This window comes from Gopherus flavomarginatus, chromosome 6, assembly GCF_025201925.1.
Source record: "Gopherus flavomarginatus isolate rGopFla2 chromosome 6, rGopFla2.mat.asm, whole genome shotgun sequence".
Taxonomy (NCBI): Eukaryota; Metazoa; Chordata; order Testudines; family Testudinidae; genus Gopherus; species Gopherus flavomarginatus.
The window spans coordinates 99883403-99908833 of NC_066622.1; the positions used below are offsets into that span (position 1 = coordinate 99883403).

A 25431-nucleotide genomic window follows, 5' to 3' on the forward strand; every position below is an offset into this window, starting at 1 on the left:
TCTCTTCCTTCATGCATCAATTGGGGGTGAGAGCAAAGATGATGCAGGCTTTAGCACATTGAACTGTAGTGAGCATTGATTAGACTGAGGTGAACTGAAATTAAACAGCTGTGTGCTGCTAAGCAGCCACAATGGCTATATTTCAGCGACTGATCTCTGGCTAGGCTGTAGAACTCTAAGTTGTCTTATTTCATGTAGCACGTGTGTCTACTCCTACATATTCTTGTTTGGTTCTTTTCATAAGACATTTCAAAAGCTTCATCCAAAAATAATTAAGGTGTGATTTGTTTTTTTCCCCAAGTCAGTAAAAGGAAACTTTACACTGGAAAATGCAGGTTCAATGGTCTTCCATCTATCAGCTGCAGTTTGTAAAGTGGTTTGGGGATGAAAGGTGCTATATAGATATGAAGGAAATATCACTTCTATTTGTGATTTCCTCAAAGTACCAAAGCTTGGATGGAAAGGTTCAGTTCAAAACGCCTCATTTATCCATTTTGTCATGATCTAGCATGTCATTGTAGAGATCTGCAATTTAAAGGTAGCCACTGAACACAGACAAGATATTTTTGCAAGTGATATTTAATTGTATGTATAAACTCACCTTTAGACTTAACAATGGGTAGCAGTTCACCTTAAAAAATATAAAGCTCTTAGTGTCTGGTTCTCACACACAACCCCCCTGCCTCTCCCACCCCAAACAAACTAGGGCTGACAATCAGGTTCTTTCTGCAGGAAACATTCTGATGGACAACTACTGAAATGAACTTTTGGCACTGGAATACTCACTGGCTTATCACCTGCTCAGAGGAACATCTAATTTGCACTGAGGAAATAAGAATGGCCCTTCCAAATGGGGGTGGGGTGGGGTGAGGATGGGAATCCCCACACAACTCGGTGTGATCATTTTTTATTACCTTAGACTTATGTTCTCTAACAATAGTTGCTGCAGACCATATGGGTCAGATGTGTAACACTTTCCAATGTGCGGCCAATAAGCCTGGCAAAAACAGGGACAGTAGTTTAAATAATGTACTGCTAAATGTTTAAACATTTGTGCCAGAAAGGATATAACTAAAACAGAATCTGTCAAAAACCAAACAAACAGTGTTGGAACTTCCACTTTGTGCAGTGTGTAAAAGTGAATGGAAGACAGGAAGTGTGTGTGTGTGTATGTACATCTATCTATCGGCATGTGACAGATCCACACATATTTTGTATGTTACACACACCTTGGTAGAAACTCCCTTTCAGCAGCAGCAGCAACAAACCACAACAACAACAAAATTTCCTGGGGAGATGTAGTTTTTAAAGTCTATAAGAGAATCCTTTCTCAGATTCAGATCTTAGACATGTTTGAAAAAATAAATCTGCTGGGATTGTTCATCTCTTTGTTAGCCATGTCCCTACCCAAAGGAGGGGGTGAAACCAAGCCCTGCCTTACCAAACATAGCCTATGCAGTACCATTCTACAAATATGCCTTCATATGCCTGAAAGTTTCCCAAAGTCCCATCAAATCCTCCTGCAACCTCCTCCCTCTCCCTGAAAGGACACTGCTGAAGGTGCTTACTGAAGACTAATGTAATTTTTCCCTTTGGTTTTAAATTATGAAGGAGGAAAATAACAGGTACAGCTGAATGGAATTGTGGGGGGAGCTTATTCCTCTGCTGTGAAATTATGGGCAGAATCTTATATGTGTATCAGAGTGTACAGTGTTGAGCTACTTGAGCATGGATGGTACCTTTTGTGTGCACTCATGTAGCGGAACTACTCAAAATCCCTCTTGGCTAATATTTGGCCATGTCCCCAGCCATAAATCATTCTCTTAGCTAACAAAAATCCTTGGTTATCTGAACAGTTTGGGGAGTCTCTAAATATTTAAGAGAAGCGGGGTACTTTGCATGTGTGTAAATAATTGGGTCTGAACCAAAACCCCAGAAGGGGATTACTCCTTCCCCCTTTTTCTATACCCCCCTGCCCCAATATTGTAGCTCAGCCCATCTCCTGTGTTTGAATAATTTATTTAAAAGATGTAACTAATGACTGGAACTTTGATGGCTAGTGGGAAAACTTGTTTTTCGGGGTGTATCAGTGATTCAGGGACAGGAAGTTGTTATACACGTGTGTATCTGCTGCAGAAACTACTTATTACTGTCTGCATTGCATTCTGTTTGCTCATCTTAATTGGTCTCAATAGAAAATTGGCATTAAAATAACCCACAGTGATACACCTGGAAAGAGATGGGGCTGTTAGATTGGAGCTGAGGTGGGCAGTAGTTGTCACTGCCTCTGACAGCACCCCTCCACCCCAAAGCTGTAACTGATGCATTATACACAGTGCAAAAATCTGCTCCTCCTGCCCCATACGATCATAACTTCTTCAGTTCAGAGGGCTGATGGAAAATGGCTTGCTAAAAAGCTGCAACAGAGATGGAATGCATGAGGTCATCTCTGGCCAGAGGGCTGTGCTCTTCAAAGTTCCTCTTTCTCTTCCTCATTACAAATGCAGGCACTTCTTTGGCTGTTCATGAAGGGTCGGCAGCCCAGAGTCCAGACAGTGTTAAACACTGTATCTGCTACAGATTCACAAGCTGTCAGGAGGGAAGAGAACAGGCATGTCAGCAGTGGTCTCACCCTTTCATTGCTGGTTAAAATAGTGCCAGGGCTGACCTCCAAACCAGTGTGGATTGTGTGGGGTACTGCAATGCCCTTTTGTCTTTGTGTATAGTTCTATTTCTCGCTGTCGGCTGGATTTAGGAGCCATTTTGTTCCCCGTGTTGCTGCAGTCCAGTCTCTAACAGCTGTGCTCGCCCTAAGAGAGACTTTCTTTTTGTTTTTTCTTGTTGAAAGTGCGTTATTCTCTTTGCGTATGGTGACATAACAAGTGAGCTCCTCAAAAGATCTCCCTGCATCAACTCTTCCCTACTTCTCAGCCCCTCCATTTGACCATGCCCTCATCTAAACTAAGCTTTTACCCCTAGGCTGTTTCTCACATGGCTATATCACCCTCACAGTGGGAGCAATAGTGTAAAACAGGTGCCAGTGGTCATCAGCATTTGACATGGGTGTTATCTAGACCTGCCCTGAGCAGAGCCAGATGACACAGTAGTTAAAATGTCAAACAGCCTGGAGTTAGGGTTGCCAGTTTTGGTTGGATGTATTCCTGGAGGTTTCATCACATGACATCTTTTAGATTAATATTTAATTCCTGGAGACTCCAGGACAGTTCTTCAGAGTTGGCAACTCTAACAAAAGGCTCACTATGGAACTCCCCAGCCAGGTACATAAATGAGTTAATACTAAACTCCACAGGGTGGTCATTTTCCCTGATGGGCTGAAGACAATAAAATCAGTTCAGAAACAGACTTGGTAATAGTCCTACCCCATGGCCTTCTCTCTCTAGTCCGCTTGCAGCTCCTCTGGCCATTTCTCTGCAGTTCTGCCACTGTAACTCCTGCCACCTGGGACAGCCTTTCTGATCCCCTCTGCCCTCCTTGTTACCTCAGAGCTCCCCAGAGAATCTCTTCTCTTGTTTTACTTAATAGGGTTTGGGGATATGAGTATAAAATGTATAGAACCATATATATATATGTATATATATATATATATACACACACACACACACACACACACACACACAGAGAGAGAGAGAGAGAGAGAGAGAGAGAGAAACATTCCCTGCCTTTGAGCACTTAAGACACAAGAGGAGACACAGGGCAACAGTTCAGGAGTGGGGATGACTCATTGAAGCGGTGGATTGCAATAAGGGATGTGAAAGAGATGGTGGCTGACAGGTGAGAAAAGGGAGATTGTTCCAAAGACACTTAATAGAAGGCACAAGCTGAGACTGGGAGGAGAACTAGAGTATGTCTACACATGGAGTTATTCACCAGTAACTGTTGTGCTTTAAATTCACAGCCTAATCTGTATTGTCTTTGAAGTGTAGACAATACCACAGATTCAGCTGTGCTTGTGCAACCCCTTGTGCAGTCAAGTAAAGCATTGGTGGAGCCTACCCCTGCTTGAAACCAGGCTAAACTGTCTTGGTGCAAATTGTGGCTGATTGGGGTTTACTCAGGCTGTAGGCCACCGATGGCTGTAATCAAGGAAAAGTCCTAGTGTAGACTAGGCCAAATCCATTGAAGTCAATGGGAGTCTTTCTATTCACTTCATGGGGAGAGGGATGGCCTACTAAACCCAGGGTTGTAAGTTTAGTCCTTGAGGGGGCCATGTAGGGAATGGGGATAAAAATCTGTCTGGGGATTGGACCTGTTTTGAGCAGGGGGTTGGACTAGATGACCTCTTGAAGTCCCTTCCAACCCTGATATTCTATGATTGGGCTTTGAATCAGGTATATAGGGAGGAGTAGTAATGTGAACTGATTGTGAGGAAAGATGACACAAAGTGGCTGGCCCTTTAAGTGAAGTAGCCCTGCTCCCCTGATGAGTAGGCAGGTTAACCCAGGTTGCCTCTAATGAGGGGCAGGGCAACACCCCAGTTCAAGGATAACAGGGGAGCTGCAGAGAGGCAAACCCCTAGAAAGGGGCTGAGAGAGGAGCCTAGGGAAGGTCCTGAAGAGAGCAGTGAGCTCCTGTAGTGATTACCCCAGGAGGGGAGGATATCATTTTGGTTGACTGCTTTTATTTTATGAAGGAACCCTGAGGACTTGTGCCCAGGAAAAGGGAGCTCAGAGCATAGCTATGGGGGGAGCAGGGCAGCAGCCGCTCCCTCACCGAGCACAAGTGGCACCTTTTTAATCTTACTCACCTGGGAATGGGCGGGTGGGGGGGAGAAGGCACCACCTGCTGCAGTGCTTTTACTGACAGGGCAGCGCTCCAGGTCTTCGGTGGCACTTCAGCAGCAGGACCTTCACTCGCTCTGGCGGCATTGAAGCTTCATTGCCAAAATGCCGCCGGACACCTGCGGAGCAAGTGAAGGTCCCGCCGCTGAGGTGCCACCAAAGACCCCTCTTCCCTGCACCTGGCTACGCCACTGAGCTGAGCACCTGAAGAACCTGGCACAGAACAGAAGGAGATGACTAGGACTTAAAGCAGACCCTCAATCAACATCTCCACTTAAAGACTGGGTGGAGTTATTCTAAATATTAACAGACATGCAACAGAGGCACTTGCTATGTTTAAAAGCTGTCAGTGGAGTAACTACTGAGGCCCTTGAGAGGACGGTGTAATCCTGGCCTTTCAGGCCACACTCAGCCAGCAGAGGGTGATCAAACAGAACTCTTTGATAAAGGGCTATCAAAACTGACAAAAGCAGAGTTGTAGGTAGGGTTTGTGTTCACCTTTGAAGATAAGAAAGAGCTTGGGGGGCGGGGGGGGGGAATGCACTTCAGCAATAAGATCCTCAGGCCTAGACTCTCTTTGTTCTCTTTAACTTGTTGCTGTGCCCATCTTTGGTACTTCTCTACAAATGTTTAATCATCCTAATGAGACAGGAAACCAATGGAGGGAGGCACTGTTTTTCAAGTCTGCAATAGCAGCACTCAAGTATGAACTTCCCCATTCATCTTAATTAGGTGTTAGGTTTGAAAAACAAATTAGTGACCGCTTAACCACCTCATTGCTGGCTGGCTGCACATGGGGACCCAGCCAGGGAGGCTGCATACCATTTGTGAGAAATGCTGGGATATGCAACACTTTAAGGAGCACATCATGGGTTAGACTCACTAAGAGGGTTCAATGTTGTATAAATACTGTTTTATGCCCAAATAAATGTTAGTCTCTAAGGTGCCACAAGGACGACTCGTTGTTTTTGCTTATACAGACTAACAGCACTGGGCATATCTGGGGCATGTACTTCAGATGGCAACACACAGGAGCTGTTAAGGGGATACTAACAGGTGTGAGGAAACCAGGGCACCCAAGAGAAACTTTATTCTGCTCTCCTTGCTGAGGGTTCTTAATCTATCTCAATCCCATAGACCAAATGGAAACAGCAGCAAATGATAGAAGAATGGAAGAGACTGTTTTCCATGCTGTGCTCCAACATTAGTGTAGGAAGGATGTAATAATAACAACTGATCTGGATGTCTAGAGTTGGCCCTGTCACCCTTGACCATGTCCCTTTCAAAATCCTTGATGAGTAGTGCCCATTAATGGCAGTGAGTGTGTCACTGGCAGAACCCAACACGCAAGACAAAAGGGTTAAAACAGGCTTTTCAGAGGACAGGTCTACGCTATGGACTTCTCCCAGCATAGCTGTAGACAGTTATACAGACAAAACTGCACTTTTACCTGCGTAGCTTGTTTCATGCAGTGGGGGGCTGGAACAAGCTATGCTGCCAAACCAGCATCCATATTCAGAGTGTTTGGCCAGCCCAGTACAGTATATCAATATAACTACACTGCCAAAGTCCTGCTAAGGTAGACCTGGGCTCAGTCACTAGAGAAAATGACCAAAAGATAGGCAGAGGTATTAACACCTGTCCTGATAAATTTGGATCTGCATAGTCAGTGACCTTTTGAGGGGGAGAAATCCTCCCACATCTCTTCCTCCCCCCATCCCCATTAACTCCCTCAATCAGGACCGGCGCTAGGGGTTTGAGCGCCCTAGGCGCATGGCAATTTTGCCACCCCGCACTCTGGTCCCGCGGCTCCGGTGGAGCTGCCGCAGTGGTGCCTGCAGGAGGTCCACCGGAGCCACGCGAGCAGCCGACCGTCCACCCGCAGGCATGACTGCGGCAGCTCCACCGGAGCCGCGGACCAGCGGACCCTCCACAGGCACCACTGCGGCAGCTCCACTGGATCCGCCTGCTGCCCCCTCTGGCAAAACGGCACCCACCAATTACTCCGGCACCCTAGGCGATTGCCTAGGCTGCCTAAATTGTAGCCCTCAATCACTCAGAACCTCATATCTAGTGACCTCTGACTGAGGAGGGCTGTTCACAGCAACTTCTGAGCTACTTATGGAGCTAGGGATTGTGGAAGTGTCAGTCGCAAGCACAGGTCTCCATGGCAGGGCTGGCCTTACCATGAGGCGAACTGAGGCAGCTGCCTCAGCTGCCAGACTTGGGGGTGGGGGGCCACTAAGACCCAGAGCGTCGAAAATTGTCTGCTGCTGATCCATATGTATTCTCTCTGCTCTAGATGCGTAGAGATGGTGGAGCGCTGTGCCGGAGGAAGTGGGCACAAGAGACATAACAGGCAGGCAGGAAAAAAGTGAGAGGGAATAACAGAAAGTAGTAGAAGCTGCAGAGAGAGGGAGGAGAAGGAGCCTCTTAGGTACCTCTCTAGCACCCCAGGAGCCTGGATTGATTAACACCAACTTCTCAGGGAGCTTCCTGTTTCCTGCTGCTTCCCTGAACCTACTTGAGGAGAACAGGCACTCAACTGAAGTAGCGGAAGCCAGTTAGGCCCTGAAGACACTGATATCTTCCCTCACTCAGGCCCTGCTACCAGCCTGCTTATTTGTCCCCTTCAATTGAGTGAGAGCCACTAGAGCTGGCACAGAACAGCAGTCATGAGGGAAAGAAGAAAATGCCCCCTGGGACAGCATTCAGAAAAAGAAAGAAAAGTTTCCTTTGCTTTCTGTCTAAGCAGGAAGGAGATCTCCTGCGATACAGACACAAATGTTCACAGTGAGCCTTCCAGCCCCAGTGAGGAGATGCCTGATCTTCCAGTTACTCAGAGTGCAGGTGACTTGGCAGCTACTGCAGCATCCATATCTCCATCTCCAATGGATGTAACCATGCACATTCCTGAAGAAAAGTGTAGATCAGAGAAGAGTGTGGTGGAGGCGCAAGAAACAGCTGCTGCTGAGTTTAGTTTCTTAAGTCTAGATGATCCAGGACTGTGGACCCACTTGAGCAGTAGCCTGAGGGACTTCCTTGTTCTGATAGGCCACAGCAAGTGGAAAAACTTCATGTTCCTCAAAGACAATGAAAATAGAAGTTTCTATCCAACACATTACTGGCGTGAAATCCCCAATTGGTGACAAGGTGGTGAGGCCATGGCTTATGTACTCAAAAACCCAGAATGCTGCATACTGTTTTTGTTGCAAACTCTTCCAGTCTAATGTTCCAGCCACATTGGGTTCTACAGGAACAAAGGACTGGAAAAATCTGGCTAGAAAACTGGCATGCTATGAGAAGGCAGCAAATCACCAGAGAGCATTCCATAGGTAGAAAGAGCTTGAGATAAGACTAAGGTTAACAGCCACCGTAGATGATTATCATCAAGAGAAGATTGCATCAGAGTGTCTTTACTGGCAAAATGTTCTGAAAAGGCTCATTGCCATTGTGAGAATGCTTGCTACCCAAAACCTAGCACTGCGTGGCACTTCAGATCAGCTGTATGTGCCAAACAATGAAAACTTCCTTAAAATTGTGGAACTGACGGCTGAGTTTGATGCTGTACTCCAGGAGCATCTAAGAAGAGTCACCACCCAAGAAATGTACACACACCACCACCTTGGAAAAGCCATTCAAAATGGAACCATAAAGTTACTGGCAACAAAAGTCAAACAGAAGATTGTGGCAGATCTGAAGTCAGCAAGATATTACTCTGTTATTCTGGACTGCACACCTGACATCAACTATACGGAACAAATGACTTTAATGGTGCATTTTTCACTAGATTCTGTTGTTGTTACAAATGTCCCTCCAGTCAGGGCCGGCTCCCACTTTTTTGTGGCCTCCAGTGGCAAAGCGAAGGAAAAAAAAGATGAAGTCGATTGGCGGCACTTCGGCAGCAGCTCAATCGTGCTGCTTCCTTTAGCAACAGGAATTCGGTGGCGGGGCCTTCACTCCCTCTCTTCCTCTTCGGTGGCACTTTGGTGGCAGCTCAAAGAGAGAGAGGGACTGATGGACCCGCTGCCGAATTGCTGCCGAAGACCCGGATGTGCCACCCCTTTCCATTGGCTGCCCCAAGCACCTGCTTCCTTCGCTGGTGCCTGGAGCCAGCCCTGCCTGCAATGGTGACTGTCAGAGACCATTTTCTAGAATTTATTGACATTGATGATACTACAGGAGCTGGTATGACAAAAGCTTAAAAAGCTGGAAAATACGGGAATTGCAATAGCTGACATGAGAGGTCAGGGCTATGATAATGGTGCCAACATGAGAGGAAAGAACAGAGGAGTGCAGACACAGATCCAAGCATTAAACCTTTGAGCTTATTTTGTCTCATGCAGTTCTCATTCATTGAGCTTGGTGGTCAGTGATACAGCATCAGCTTCTAGTGAGGCTGCTGAATTTTTTAATGTAATTCAAAGTATCTATTTTTCTCTGCATCAACTCACTGATGGCAACTTTTGAAACAACATCTGGGAACATCCTCTCTGACACTGAAACCACTGAGTGCCACACGATGGGAAAGTTGAGTGGAGGCAATAAAGCCTATCAAACACCAATTTGGAAAGATAGCTGAGGCCATAGTTGCCATTATGGAGGATAATGCTATGGTAGGAACTGTTCATGCGAAAACAATGGCAGAAGGAAATGGAATCACCAGAAACATACATAACTTCAAATTTCTGTGTGGCTTAGTGTTGTGGCATGACATACTGTTTTGAAATAAATGTTGTAAGCAAGAGACTCCAAGGTGTTGACCTTGATATATCTGGACCAATGGAATGACTGGACAAAGCAGAGTCATACCTACTGTCTTACCAGTCAGATGAGGGATTTCAAAACGTTTTGAAGAATGCACAGAAGTTGGCAGAGGAACTTCACACTGAAGCTATTTTCCCACCCATTCAAGAACACAAGAGTCACCGAAGAAGACATTTTGATTACGAGGCACAGGATAATCCCATGTGAGACCCCCAAACAACCGCTCAAGCTGAATTCTTTAACCAGGTGCTAGATTGTGCAATACAGTCCGTTGAACATTTCATGCAGCTCAGGAACCACAGCAGTATATTTGGGATGTTGTACGATATTCTAAAACTCCTCACTATACCTGAAGAAGATCTACACCAGCAATGCAGGGCTCTAGAGACAGTGTTGACACATGATGACATGCGCGCTATTGATGCGAGTGATTTAGGTGATGAACTGAAAGCCCTTTCAGGATACATTTCAGCAGGATCAACTCCAAAGGCTGTTCTGGAATATATGTGCACAAATAAGATGACCACCCTCTTTTCAAACGCTTGCTTCTCGCCTCAGGTGCCAAAATGTTGTGGGCCGGCCCTGCCACAGGGGCAGAGAATGCTGCTTGCATCACAGTCCACAAGGGGAAGCAAGGGGTCTACCATGCTACACTGCAACTCAGCCACTAAGCAGTCCAAATCTATGCCCAGAACAGGTGTTTCTCTGCTCATCTCTCTCTGCATCTCAGCTCCAAGAGTGCCCCTTCTTGCCTACTGATCCCACCAGATTTGCCAATTTTCCTTTTGTTCATTAATCTGACACAGGGTTACCCCAATTGCAGGAGCACTAACCCCTGCCAAATCCTTACACTCCTTCCAATCCTCTTTCCAAACTGCCCCATTTGTCTCTTTCCCATTTTTGATTTCACTCCTGCTAGCAACTTACCCTCTGCTTAGGCCAGTTCCAAGCACTCTCCTCCAAACCAGTTTTCAACCCACATTTGTGATGCCTTCTAATGCTGAGCTCCCTTCATGGGGGCTTCACTCATTCCTAGACTCAAACTGCTGTCTCACTACCTTTCTGAATTAGATTAGTGTGGTGGTGGTTTTGTTTTTTTTTTTAATTTGTTTAACCACAAAGGATACTTAGTCCTATATAAATCTGTGTTTTTAATATGCCTTTGGTTGAAGTATCTAAGCACTACAGAGAAAGGAAGGTTCACATTGATTCTGCCAAAGAAAACCAAATTCTCTCATCTTCATCTATAACCCCATGCATGCTTGTTTTTATGTGGATGTCAGAATACTTTGTCTGCAGCCCACAGGAATTTCATCTCGATAACCATGAGCTTCTGTGTCCATAACTGTCGCATATGCCTTGTTGGATGGCGGAGGGAGAAGTTGTCACTCAGACATGTAGGTTTCAACTATTAATTGCCTCACAGGTCAGGATTAGCACCTTGAACTGGATCCAGAATTGGATCAGGAACCAATGCAGTTCTTCGTTGAAATGTGCCCTACCAATTCATTTCACTTAGCAGCTGGGCCTCAGTATAATGAACTGTGGCTTCCATGTGGCCTTTGCCATCAGTCCCAAGTAAGGTGAACTGCAGCCGTCTAGTCTGGATATGATGAAAGGTTCTGACACTGTGGCTGAATCCACATCAGAGAGGAAAGGATGCAGTCTCTGGGCTAACTGAAGATGAATCAAGGCCTTTCTGGCCACTGTCACTATTGGGTGCCTAAGTAGTGCAATTAGCCTAACAGGACCACTAGATTGTCCATTGCCTCGACTATCAGATACACACTCACAAGAGAGGTGAAGTCACAATAACTTATTGCTCCTCAAATTGTCCTGCTCTGTTGATATTGCTTGTATTGTATTAAGTTTCAGGAGCTGATTCCTGGCTACATTTGCAGCTGTTTCCCTATTAAATATTTCTACTTTTGGTCACCTCCTGAAATTCACAAAAATGGTCATATCAGCCTCAAAATTGGTAGGCTACTTCTGAGACAGTGTTCAAATTTCTCTACCAAATTTGAAGAAAATCAGACAAAGGGTTCAGGAACTGATACCCTAAAAACAGTCATTTAAGAGAGCTCAGGTTTTTAATTTTTTTTTTAATATAAGCAAAATAAGATGGATATGGAGGTAGCAAGAACCTAATTTACTGGACTTCTTAGCAGTGAATTGTGACAGCACCAGTGTTTCGTAGTTTAGACATATTACAAAAGTTGTTAATCTTTTGATTAAGAACATTTATTAAGGAAGTTTGGTTTCAGCAAACAATTTTAAGGTCTTTGGCAGTCACTCTCAGAAGCATATTCTGGACAACTGCACTAGAAAAGTCTGGGGAATATTAATATGGGGATTGTGTACACCTGCCATGTGGCACTACCATGAAGGAGGCCCAGTGATATGAAGAGGTGCACTCAGAGGTATTTCAGGAGCAGGTGCTGAAGCATAGTGCTTCCCTCCCTTCCCAATTCAATGAGCCTCCTGTGGCTAGCACGCTAGGGATCTGTCTACGCTGCAGCAGCACTAAAGCTGTGCCGCTGTAGCACTGTAGTTTAGGGCCTGTGTCAATGGAAGGGGTTTTCCACTGTAGTTAATTCATCTCTCTGAGAGGCCATAGCTAGGTTGATGGAAGAGTTGCTTGTTTCCCCCCCACCCGACCCCATATCAACCTAGCTGTGTCTGCAGTAGAAGTTAGGTTGACCTAACTATGTTGCACAGGGCATGACACTTTTTCATAGCCCTGAATGATGTAGCTAGGTCCATCTAATTTCAAATGTAGCCCAGGCCTCCCCTCTCATAAGCCACATGAGGTTTGCTGGCAGGAGAAGGAGGAAAGCTGCATGTACTGTGTTTCTAATTTAAACCCCACCATTCTAGGAAGGTGATATACACTCAAGCCACTGAGATGTGCCTGTAACTGTCACTTGATTTGTGAAGGAAAAGACGGTTACTCACCTTTGTAACTGTTGTTCTTCGAGATGTGTTGCTCATATCCATTCCAATTAGGTGTGTGCACGCCACGTGCACATTCACCGGAAGATTTTTACCCTGGCAACACTCGGTGGGTTGGTTGGGTCGCTCGGGTCACCCCCTGGAGTGGCACCGCTATGGCGGTGAATATATACCCCTGCCGACCCAACCACCCTTCAGTTCCTTCTTGCCGGCTACTCCGACAGTGGGGAAGGAGGGCTGGTTTGGAATGGATATGAGCAACACATCTCGAAGAACAACAGTTACAAAGGTGAGTAACCGTCTTTTCTTCTTCGAGTGCTTGCTCATATCGATTCCAATTAGGTGACTCCCAAGCCTTACCTAGGCGGTGGGGTCGGAGTGAGATGTCGCAGAATGTAGAACTGCTGAGCCAAATGCCGTGTCATCTCTGGACTGTTGTACCAATGCATAATTTGATGCAAAGGTGTGGACCGAGGACCAGGTAGCTGCACGACATATCTCCTGGATGGGTACATGAGCCAGGAAGGTGGCAGATGAAGCGTGAGCCCTAGTAGAATGTGTGGTGAGGTGGCTCATTGGAACATGAGCCAAGTCATAGCAGGTGCGGCTGCACGACATCACCCAAGATGAAATCCTCTGGGAGGAGACAGATAGGCCCTTCATTCGATCCGCCACCGCAACGAAGGGTTGGGGTGTTCTACGAAAGGACTTTGTTCGCTCGACATAAAAAGCGAGAGCCCTACGGACATCTAGGGAGTGCAGCTGCTGCTCTCGGTGTGAAGAGTGTGGCTTTGGGAAGAAGACCAGAAGGAAGATATCTTGGTTGATATGGAAGGCCGATACCACTTTAGGGAGGAAGGCCGGATGTGGTCACAGCTATCCCTTGTCCTTGTGAAACACTGTATACGGGGGGTCGACCGTGAAAGCCTGAAGTTTGGAGACTCGTCTTGCCGATGTAATGGCTACGAGGAATGCTGTCTTCCAGGACAGGTACAGCAGTGAGCAGGTTGCCAGCGGCTCAAAGGGAGCAGCCATAAGTTTAGCTAGAACAAGGTTGAGGTCCCAGGTTGGGGCGGGGCGGTGGACCTGTGGGTATAAATGTTCCAAGCCCTTGAGGAACCTCAAAACCATGGGGTGAGAGAAAACCGAGGGGCCGTTCTCCCCTGGGTGGAAGACAGAGATGGCTGCCAAGTGCACCTTTATTGATGAAACAGCTAGGCCTTGTTGTTTTAGGGACCAGAGGTAGTCCAAGATGGTAGGAACTGGTGTCTCGGTAGGAACAGCGTTATGCTGCTCACACCAGCAGGAGAAACGCCTCCATTTGGCTATATAGGTTAACCTAGTGGAAAGTTTCCTACTACCCAGGAGTACTTGTTGTACCGAGGCAGAGCAGCATAGCTCGGACTGGCTTAACCCTGCAGCAACCATGCTGTTAGGTGAAGAGACTGCAGGTCTGGGTGGTGAAGTCTGCTGTGGTCCTGAGTTATAAGATCTGGCCAAAAAGGTAGGGGGATTGGGTCGGCCAGCGAGAGGTCGAGCAACATGGTGTACCAGTGTTGCCTCGGCCACGCTGGAGTGATCAAGATCAGGTGGGCTCTGTCTCTGCGGAGCTTGAGGAGGACCCTGTGGACCAGCGGGAATGGTGGAAAGGCTTAAAGGAGATGTCTCGTCCACGGTATCAGGAATGCATCTGATAGGGAGCCCAGGGAGTGACCCTGGAAGGAGCAGAACACATGGCATTTCCTGTTCTTGCAGGAGGCAAAGAGGTCTATGTGGGGAGAACCCCACTTCCGGAAAACAGAATGGATAACATCCGGGCGAATCAACCACTCGTGAGACAGGAAGGATCTGCTGAGGTGATCCACCAGAGTGTTCTGAACCCCTGGGAGAAAAGACGCTACCAGGTCGATCGAGTGGGCTATGCAAAAGTCCCAGAGCTGGATGGCTTCCTGACAAAGGGGGGAGGAACATGCGCCGCCCTGCTTGTTTATGTAAAACATGGCCGTCGTGTTGTCTGTGAACACAACGGCCTTGTATATGCTCTTGAAACACCTGACATGCGAGGTGGACTGCCCTCAGCTCCTGTACATTGATGTGCAAGGTCAGTTCTTGAGGTGACCAAAGGCCTTGGGTGCAAAGATCCTCGAGGTAGGCTCCTCAACCCAGAGATGACACATCCGTGGTCAGGGCTATTGAAAGTTGAGGTGGGTGGAAAGGCACCCTTGGGCAGACCAGGGCGGGCGACTTCCACCAGTTCAGTGAGTTTATGATGCTCGGGGGGGATCGTGAGGATCATGTCTATGCTGTCTCTGCCTGGGTGGTATATTGAGTTGAGCCAAGTTTGAAGGGGACGGAGGTGTAGTCTGGCGTGTTTGGTTACGAACGTGCAGGCTGCCATGTGACCTAGGAGGCCGAGACAAGTGTGAGCCAAAGTTGTCAAGGTTTTGCAGGCTTTGGATAATTGATACCATCGCCTGAAACCAGGGCTGTGGTAAGCAGGCTCTGGCTAGAGTGGAGTCCAGGATGGTCACAATGAAGTCTATTCTCTGAGTGGGAACCAGAGTGGATTTTTCTATATTGATCATCAGGCCTAGTTGCCTGAATAGGTCATTCATGATGCCCACATGACGGGTGACTTGTGTCTCGGAGGTCCCTCGAATGAGCCAATCATCGAGATACGGGAATTGGGGAAGGGCCGGAGGAGGATGTTCCCGTCATCGCCTCATCTGGAGAAGAGGAAGAGGAGAGGCAATGTATAAGAGGGTCCTGCGTGGGCTCTTATTCTTGGGCGGTGTCAGGTTCAGGTGGTCCTGAGTTATGAGAGTCTGTCAGCGGAACGGACGCTTCATCCGTACCCGCAGGAGGTGGGCAGCTTACAGTCGCCTCTGGCACCCGGTGTTCAGAAGGCACGGAGCATGGGACTTCTGGGTGCGCACCTTGGGCTTGGTGATATGCCCAAGGTGTCCAGAATGACCACTGATGAGGCCCTTGTTCTTGACCTTGGGTCTCCTGGAAGACTTGGCTGGGCATGTCTGAGTGACGGTCCTGTGCATAGGAAGCACTGTCCGTGTGAGATGACACTGAGGCGTGTCTAGATGGCCAAGGAGGAGCTGAGAAACCCTGAGAAGAGACTATGTCTCTAGACAATCTCTCTTGGTGCGGCACCGGGGAGCCATCATAACGGTACCGTGAACGAGACCGGGACCTGCGACCGTAACGGTGCCAGGAGGTCAACCGGGATCTCGAAGCTTATCATCTGGAGTGGCTGCGAGAGGCATGGTTCCAGGAATTGGATTGGTACTGGGATTGCCGAGCCGGTGAACGGGACGCTGAGCGGTGCCGCAAGTGCGACTGGTACTGTGATGGAGAGCAGTGCCGGGACTGCGAACGGCGTCAGGACCAGGAGCAGCGACGGGACCGAGAACACCGGTGGGACCGAGATCTTAATCGGTGCCTCTCAGCAGTGCCGACAGAGGATGGCCTCAGCAGGGCAGGCTTGCCAATAGACTGAATAACCCGCACTGGCGGTGCCGGGGATTGAGGCAGTGCAGACTCCATCGTTGCAATCAAGTCCCTCGCTGTGGAGAAGTGAGTCAACCACAGCATGCGCTGGGGAGCTTTCAGGCACCGGACTTGACGGTCCTTGAGGGACCAGAATCGACGGTGCCGAAGCTGGCGGTGCCACGGCAGGTGTCGGTGCTGGGCGGTCCGATGTAGGCGGGTGCTTCAACTGTGGTGCAGGCGGTACCGAAGCAGCGGGACTCTTATGCTTCTTGACCCCTAGTGACAGGGAACAGTGCCGAGCCGACATCGGTGCCGCCAATGGTCGGTGCCGAGGGGCCTTAGTGGTACCGGGGTGATCCGGAGCCGAAAGAGCACTTCTCCCTGATACAGACTGTTCAGCGCTCGGTGCCGAGGGCGTTGGACTAAGAGCTGCCTCCATAGGAGCTGTTTGAGGCGAAAGTCCCACTCTTTCTTCGTCCTCGGCTTAAAGGCCTTACAGATCCGGCACTTATCTGAGAGATGTGATTCCCCAAGGCACTTAGGGCAGGAGCTGTGGGGATCTCCCGTTGGCATCAGCTTATGGCAAGTCAAGCACGGTTTGAAGCCCGGTGACCCAGACATGAGCCCCGGTACCGGGTGGGGGGAAGGGGCTAATCCCCGATCCCCTCGCTACTATATACACTAAATAGTTTGTCGTTTTCTATAATAAACTACAACTACAGAGATTATAACTATATACACAACTATTAATAAGGAAGTAAGAGTAGCTAGGGAAGTGGAGATCAGCTAAGCCGCGCTCCACTGTTCCAACGACCAACAAGGGCGGTAAGAAGGAACTGAAGGGCAGTTGGGTCGGCAGGGGTATATATTCACTGCCATAGCGGCGTCACTCCAGGGGGCGACCCAGCCGACCCACCGAGTGTTGCTAGGGTAAAAATCTTCCGGCAAATATGCACGCGGCGCACGCACACCTAATTGGAATCGATATGAGCAAGCACTCAAAGAAGAATCTGTATTTAGCTTCAGCCAACTGCTTTTCAGCCAACCTCTCTTTCTCAGACATTGGGGTAGCTGGGAGATGATTTTTGTCTCCATTTCAAGATTAAGAGAAGAGAAGCTGGGTGGATGTTGGCATTTCAGTGGCACTACCCTCTATGGTATCACATTCTCCATGTCCCCTCCCTCACAGTGGCTTTACTTGGATGTAAACATTAATAAAGAAGAGGTGGCAGTCCTTCAAGAACGGTTGAGAGAGTTTGAATCTTGAAATTGGGGCTTATAACCGTAATACGTTAATAAGAACCTTTTGTAATAAAGTTAAATACTGTGGAAAAATTATCCCCTTTCTAACACATTAACATTGAGCCTTTTAAACCTGGCTAAGGGATTTGGACACCCAGTTCCCATTGGAAAGTAATAAGAACTGATCATCCCCATAGGGTGGGATTTTCAGAGCCACCTAAGATAAAAATGAATGGCTTGGGGCTGTTTTATTTTTAAAATATTAATAAACTTCAAACATAAGCACATTAGGTAATGGTCTGGGATAGGTCTGCGTTAGAGAGGAGGGAGGCAATGTTCAAGCAAAAGTTAGGGCTAGCTCAGCCTTTTGATCTAAGTGTATTTCATCTAAGTGTATTCGATCTAAGCTGTGATAGCACTGCCACAGCTGAACGGCAATGTCCTATTGCAGTCACAGCAAAAACCTGCTGCTGTGTTGTAGGACAAGGATCTCCTGCTACTGCTCCTCTGGAAAATGGGGCTGGAGCCACCTGCCTCCCACAAGAGTGGCCTAAGTGCAAAACTCACCTTCAACCTTGGAGACAAAACCAAGACTCCGTTTGAGGTCTGAGCAGATGGAGTGGAGACACCAGCGGAACTTAGCATCACAGCGGTATTTGTTGGCTCCACAGGTATCATAACAAACATCCAGCTGGTTACAGCACTTAGTCATGGCAGGAATGCCTAAATCCAACTGGACGCAGAGGAAGAGAAAGGGAAGACAGCACTGTTCAGGCATTGTACTTAGTGAAGGGTACACTCCTCTCCAACGGTGGTGATGCCCCTCTTTCCCCAAACCATCAAATGCTGCTCCTTGACCCAAAGCTTCTGCTATACAATTCCAGTGTTAATGCCGTAGTTGTAACAAACAGAGCTGTAAGGTCAAGAACAAATACACTTTGGATTTTTGGTTTATACTCTCCCATTAGTGTGCGTGGAATAGGCACGAGAGTTACACGTGGGCCTATTCATATCAAGGTGGGAATGACGTCCTTATTTTCTAAATTACTTATTAGAAACTGTTTCTCTTCCTTGTCCCTGATGTAGGGGTCTAGTTTCCTCTCCTTGCTTCTAACACTCTTGAATGCACATGCATGCAGGAGATGACAGAAGCCTCTAGAGAGGTTTGTGGTGATGTCCAGTTTAAGGAACTAAAATAACTTTAAAAAAAGCCCACAAGGGATTTTTTTTTAACAGAATCTTAATTGGTGCAGACCCTGGTGGGAACAGAAAATGGCTAATTAGCCAGGCCAGCTCTTATAGAGGCTCTGCAAGGAACCACTCTCATGGTATAGATCAGGGGTTGGCAACCTTTCAGAAGTGGTGTGCTGAGTCTTTAATTATTCAGTCTACTTTAAGGTTTCGCGTGCCAGACATACATTTTAATGTTTTTAGAAGGTCTCTTTCTATAAATCTATAATATATAACTAAACTAGTGTTGTATGTAAAGTAAACAAAGATTTTAAAATGTTAAAGAAGCTCTATTTAGAATTAAATTAAAATGCAGAGGCCCCTGGCCTGGTGGCCAGGACCCGGGCAGTGTGAGTGCCACTGAAAATCAGCTCATGTGCCACCTTCGGCACGCTTGCCATAGGTTGCCTACCCCTGGTATAGATTAACTTTTGATTTCATTAATTGCTTTAAAAATAACCAAGATACAAAGCCTGGAAATGAGTTGAATTTAGTACTCAATATTGAGGCAGGGAGCTGTAGAAAGGGACCAAAGGGCTGCATAGTAGGAGATTTATGAGAGCAAACACCAATTCGCACCTGTAAATAGGCTTTGCAGGAAACACCAGGCATTGCCATTTATCTCTAAGCTTTGAGAAATTGACTGCCTTGCACTGAATGTTCCCTACTTATCTGGGTTTCCATTGAGTGGCCTCTATTGCACCAGTGCTCCGTAGCTAATGCACGGATTGCCATGTACCTTCTGAACTGCTTCCCTGATGCAAGCACTTGCTTCTCCTGAATTTATCTGCAAGGAAGACTTTATCCTCCAATAAATATTAAGACGATTGGAGTTTTGTATCATGCATCCACACATGTAATCTGACAGGATTATTCATCCACCATAAACAGCAGCCACCAACTTTTGGGAGCTGATTGCTCTGCTGGTTAGCAAATTGGATAGTAAATTAAATGGTTACTTAAAGTTACATTTTCCTTCCCTTGCCATTGCAGACAGCCATCTCCTTGGCAGACCCATGCAGACAATTTAGGGACACACCCCATCCATGTACCTATCTGCTCCACCGATACTGACGTGGACTCCTTATTCATTCCATGGATGGCGTACCTGAGCCCACTTATCCACTGACACTTTAAAAACCCTTACACCCCATTCTGGGTCTATGCCGGTTATGCAATATGTATGTATCTTTTCATCCTTGCAAATAATAGCTGTAACTACCCATAACCCAAGCCTGACCCCAGATGTACAGTACCGTCCCTCTCAACCTGTGTATATTTCATTTCAAACGTTTACTTTAATAAAAATTTTTAAATATATGACTATCACAGCAATCTTTGGAAAGGTGAGGATACCGCTCAGAGCTGGCTGCAGCCAAGAAAAAAAATTCAATAGTTATCATACCAATAGCAAATGTCCTAGCTAGACCAGATTCTTAACTATTTTTTTAAGCTGATTATTCCGGTTAGTGAATTATTTCATGAGGGAACTAGGCGTTAGCAGCAGTACATACACTTTCTGGTACCTTGAGACCAAGGAAGTAGGAGCTGCAGCCATTGGGCTCTTGTGGCTTGTAGTTCAGTCTGGGCATTGGAGCCTTTCCTTGAAGGACGGAGAAATGTGAAAAGTTAAGGATGAGCGATTGCAGGGGTGTCGAACTTATAAGTAAGCACATGTTCTTTGCTTTTGATTTGCCATAGGCAAAGAAAAATTATACGACGAGGATCTTAAATACAGCCTTCTATAGGCATCCTAGTTTCACTGAACAGAGGACCATCACCCACCTAATCTCTTGCTTTAAGAAGAGAGGCAAAACTGCTCTTTTCAGATCAAGTGAAAGATAGTACAACACTCCCTGAGGACCTGATTGTTCCTCTCTCACTAATTCTTTATGAAGGGCTATGGCATTGCTGGATTCCAGTGTTTACAACCTGGTCCAGTCCTCCTCCTGGACAGTTACCAGTCTGTTTGTAAATGGATCTAAATATGAGTCCCCTGGGTCTGTAACTCAATTGAGTCTGGGCCGAGTCTAGCTACTATTCCTAGCTCTGGGTCTCCAGGTCACATTCCCAGGCTCAGGCCTCTTGCCTGAGTCCTTCTCAGGGACAGGACTCTGTATTCCAGTTGCCTCAGACTTCCTGAGGCCCCCAATCTCTTCCAAATGTTCCACCTGGGCTATATTCAAGTAGTAAAGAGGGGGATATCCACGTCTGTGTAAATGTTGGTAATAGAGCCCTCCACAACGGAGTTAAAATTTCACCTGCTGTTTATTTCTTTCATCAGAGACTTGGGCCAGCGATGGGCTCCCTAGCATTGGATACTCAAGCCACATTAGATTACACTGCCCATTTTTACTAGGGTGACCAGCTGTCCCGATTTTATAGGGACAGTCCTGATATTTGGGGTTTTGTCTTATATAGATGCCTATTACCACCCCCCCATCCCAATTTTTCAATTTTCTGTCTGGGCACCCTAATTTTTACACAGACCCATTCAGCACTGTGCTGGAAATCATAACTTCTAGAGCTCTTAAGTGTTAAAATGGGTCCCTTGGACCAACTCTGAAAAGGAGGCAATGTGCGGCAAAATGCTGCAACTCCTGCTTGCCTGCCTATCCACAGAGCCTGACATCTGAAACTGGGGGAAACTGTCCACAGAATTTTTATTTTTAGCCCACTTTTGCTTGAATGCCTGAGAGTGTGGCTTTTCCTTTTTCACCATTGACTTTCTTAAAGAAAAACCTTACTATCCCTCCCAATATTTTTCAGCAAACAACCACATAAACATAACACCCCTCCTTTTGGGTTACGTCACATTGTGCATTCCCAGTCCTCCACACTACAGCCCTCTGCTGGTGAGAAATCCGCTAAGAACCATGTCAGCTGGCAGCCAGGAGAAGGGAGATTCCAACTGCAGAGAGCAGGAAATTCTCTCATCAGCATAAGATGGATATGACCATTACCAGTAAGTCCTGACCTTCATTTCAGCAATATAGACTATTAGCAGCATTAGTAGGCTGAAAAAAAGAGCAGTGGGTAGAGTTTGTAACAGTTTGCCCTGGGAAGAAGAGACTAGATCTTTAATTCCTGATGGAGTTGCAGATGGCTGCCCTAGGTCAAGGGATTCTGCATTTATTCTTCCTGTGAACAAATTCATTTTATCTCACATTCTGGATTTTTCCCCTAGCTTGCAACTTCAAATGCTTGACTTGAGAGTGCAAGCATGGACAAATACTGTAGGACTGCATGAATCATCAAAAACCTCGAGGATGTGCTGCCAATATTTCAACAAGGGACTTTGCTAATTTCCACTTTAGCCTGTGACTAATCACTTGTCCCAGGAGAACACATGCTAGCAGGGAGGAGTGTGAAGAAGGAATCTACTTGTTTGTTTAAAAGGGAAAACAAATACTTTCTCATGACTACAAACAAGGAGGGAGGTTACATCATGTAGCAAACATACATCTGCTCTTCTTGCTAGATTTGTTCCTGACAAGTAGATAGAGAGAGTTAGAGGTAGTACAGCAAATATCCAGTGGGAATTCTTGAATGGGAGGTATTGACGCTTGAGTGCCAAAACCTCACAGGGCACCTCTGGGTACAGAAGGCTGGGGTATTTTAAATAACTACCGTTTGGTCCATTCCAAAGCCAAAATTTTTGCTCTTTGGAAATCTTTCTGAGCCAGTGGTTTAGGTAATCCTGGCAAACAGAGTGGGAACCTGTCAGGCAAGGATCTCACTGCAATCTTCCCTTTGCAGTGGAGGCAGGATTTTTAACATGGGGCTCCTTGGGTCTCCCTCCAGCACTTCTGTGATTCCTCTTCTAGAGAAGGCATAAAAGACCTTAACAAGGGAATGTCTTCTCTCCACCTCACAGGGCACCTTGAGCCTTTATCAAAGCTAACAATCGTTTACCCTTAACATAACTTAAATGGGGATAATTATTTTAACAAGAAATATGCTCCCCAGGCATTTGAGCTGCTTTCTGTTCTGTGGGCACCTGATTCTCATTTCACTTACCATGGCATCTCCATTTATGTCAAAGGGTTTTCTTCTGATTCTCCTGTGTGAGAATAAATGGAGATACCTGTGTAAGGGGAATTAGGTCCATTGTTATGCAAGATCAGGTCCTAAACTGCTTTCCTACTATTTGAAATGCCTCTTGAAGTAGTTGGGACTCTTGGGTACACTCAGGGCTGGCTCCAGGCACCAGCTTATCAAGCAGGTGTTTGGAGCGGCAACTCCGGAGCGGGGCCGCACTTTCAGGTATTTGGCGGCAATTCGGCGAAGGGTCCCTCACTCCCGCTCGGAGCAAAGGACCTCCCACTGAATTGCTAAAGATTGCGATCGCAGCTTTTTTTTGGGGGGGGGGGCGCTTGGGGCAGCAAAACCCCTGGAGCTGGCCCTGGGTACACTGACACTACAGGCCTGGAACCATAAGGCTTTGTGAAACCTAATCTGAATATAACTGTTGTCTGTTCCAGTACATTTAAGCACTTGCCTGGATAGTGGCAGTTACAGCTGTCCCTTCTCACACAAGAGCTCTCCTTATAGTTCATCAGATCCACAGGTTGCCACTGTCACAAAGCCCTGGCCTCAGCTTGTTGGCAGGTTGCCTGCTAGATTCTTTTCCCCCTACAGTCTTTAGTGGTAAGACCTCCCTTGTGACACATCTCCAATGTTCTTCAGCATAAGTAGGGCAATTGATTTCCCAGAGGTCTGTGGGAGTCTAAAATGGCTGTTGGTGAAAGCATCCTTGAATACATTCAAAGAAGCTTTTCCCTAAATTCTGTCTCAAAGACAAACTGACATGTACTCTAAAACAATCAAACAAACCAACCAAAAAACCTGAAAGCCTAAGACACAGCAACTGTCTGGAACAGCCTGAGTGTAAAAGGTTCTTGTAATAGTGACAATAGATCTTATTTATCTTCCAGTTCTCTCGCTCCCTCCTCCCCTCATTGTTACTAATCTTAGAACTAAAGAACTGCTGAATAATTAAACTCTGATGACTGCAGAGACCGCTGCATCTGGCCTGGTCTGCTGCTTGTGAGAGTCATTTAGAAACTCCACCTTCTAAGCTGATAGATTTGTACAGCTAGAGCCAGAAAGACCCCCTTTCTCCTTGTGACTGTAAAGGCTTGGCTGTCTAACCAAACTGGCATGGGAGGGAAAGGAAGCTTCCTTGTGGAAGATGCTGATTCTGAAAGTTCCCTGGATGATGAGGGGCAAATCAGAGTTACATCTGTCCTATGCTGACCTGCTGTTCTTCTGACCTCAGAATGGCTGAATCTAAGCATATAAACTTGATACATGTTAGAGTAGCAAACAGCATCACTGCGTTATACAAAGTCCTTTCTTACTTAGTGTTTTGAGCCTAAAGTGTGCTAGGGGTTGGTCCCTTATTCGGGGTGAGGGGGAATAGGGGGGAGCAAGGTTGGTCTCCTCTGCTGAAGAGTTGTCCCCTGGTTTGAAGCCCTAAACGACTGAGAACTGCCATGTGTTAAGACAGCCATGTTCTCTTCTCTCCCGTTATTCCCAAGTAGCAAAAAAGTCCAAAGGAGTCTCTCTAGGGAAGCCCATAATCTTCAGGGCAGGGCAAATTGGCCCTTGGCTGTTCCAGGGAGGGGAAGAACAAGCTTCCCCACTGTGGTGTGGATATACTAGGCTTAGTTATCAGCACAGGGTTGAATTCTACCCTCCCCCAGTTAGGTTCTGACTTGCTAATTCAGTGTTAGACACAGAGTTCCCGTTTGTTTTAAGGAATTCTCTATCAGTGTAAGTGTCATGAACAGAATCCATCATAGCTCAGGGGAAAAGCTGTAAGTTTAAAAACAAGTAAAAGGGAGTTTGAAAGGAAAAAGAGCAGGAAAAAAAACCACCAAGAATTCTGATGGGGAAGCAGAGAGTTAAAGAGGCAGCACCAAAGACTCCATTAGTATTAATTTAGAAAGCTAATGGAGTGTGGACAGTGCTGGGAGAGCAATGTGCAGAATTCAGTCAGAAGTCCTAGAAACAGATACAAAATGTACAAGATTTGTGTCTCCAGAGAATTTCTGTTGCATTTGCCCTTCCCATCTTCTAGCTTAAACCTAAAACTGATCGCCAATATCTTGCCAGTAAGAACTGTTACTGTTAGGCCTGAAATAGGTGCACCAATTCACAGGACAGGTGCCTGAACCCACAGGGCCCTATGGAAAGGAAAGAAGCCACTTACCATATCTACATCTGTACTGACAAATCCCATTTTTTCCTCCTAGCAGCTCTAAAAAAGAGTCAAAATAGCCATTAATGGTTTCAAAGCCATCTCTGATAGTCCCAATGCCCCAGTCTGCTAAGGATGATTCCTCTGGGGCAGCTTGGTTGACTGGGGTTACTTCTTCATTGCATCTTCCTAGACTCAGGGCCAGGCACAGAACCACTGTCTTGACAACCTGCTTCATCCTGCTGTCAGACCAAACAAATCCAGGCTCCCGAAACTCTAATGCACAGGCATGTAGTGAGATGGAAGTGAGACTGGGTTGTTTCGAGTACAGGGCATGAATACTCCTCTCTCTGATGGACTTTAAACACTGCTGTGGTAACCAAAGTGAGGTCACAGCAATTAGCGAGTGCAAAGGTCAGACAAAGTGGAGATTCGGTCCAAGTTCAGCTCATAAAACAGGAGAGTGGAGGACAGTTGTGTAATACTGTGAAATGGTTCAAACACCTCAGTATGGGGCATTTAGCCAGTATTTGGATGGGGCAGGAGGGAATGTCCCTCTTTCAGTCAGAGCATGCTATTGGCCCATGCTTCTCTTCATCAGGGGATTGGTAGCTACTCAAACACCCCATTCAGTTAGTGCATTAGACAGATGGCCACAAAACCTTTCCTGAGTTTTTGTTTTTTAAATCTTCCCTTTTCTTTGGAATTGGGGTGGGGATTTGTGTATCCTCT

At 46.6% G+C, this 25431-nt stretch overlaps 1 protein-coding gene across 1 annotated transcript; it reads right to left on the reverse strand.

Moving 5' to 3' along the window:
* Positions 1–1962: 1962 nt before the first annotated feature.
* Positions 1963–25048, reverse strand: PLA2G12B (phospholipase A2 group XIIB). Its single transcript, XM_050959757.1, has 4 exons — positions 24712–25048; positions 20009–20097; positions 17832–17997; positions 1963–2589 (listed from the first exon to the last, which is right to left on the reverse strand). The coding sequence occupies exons 1-4, from the start codon at positions 24935–24937 to the stop codon at positions 2471–2473; spliced, it is 600 nt and encodes a 199-aa protein (XP_050815714.1). The 5' UTR covers positions 24938–25048; the 3' UTR covers positions 1963–2470.
* Positions 25049–25431: the final 383 nt, after the last annotated feature.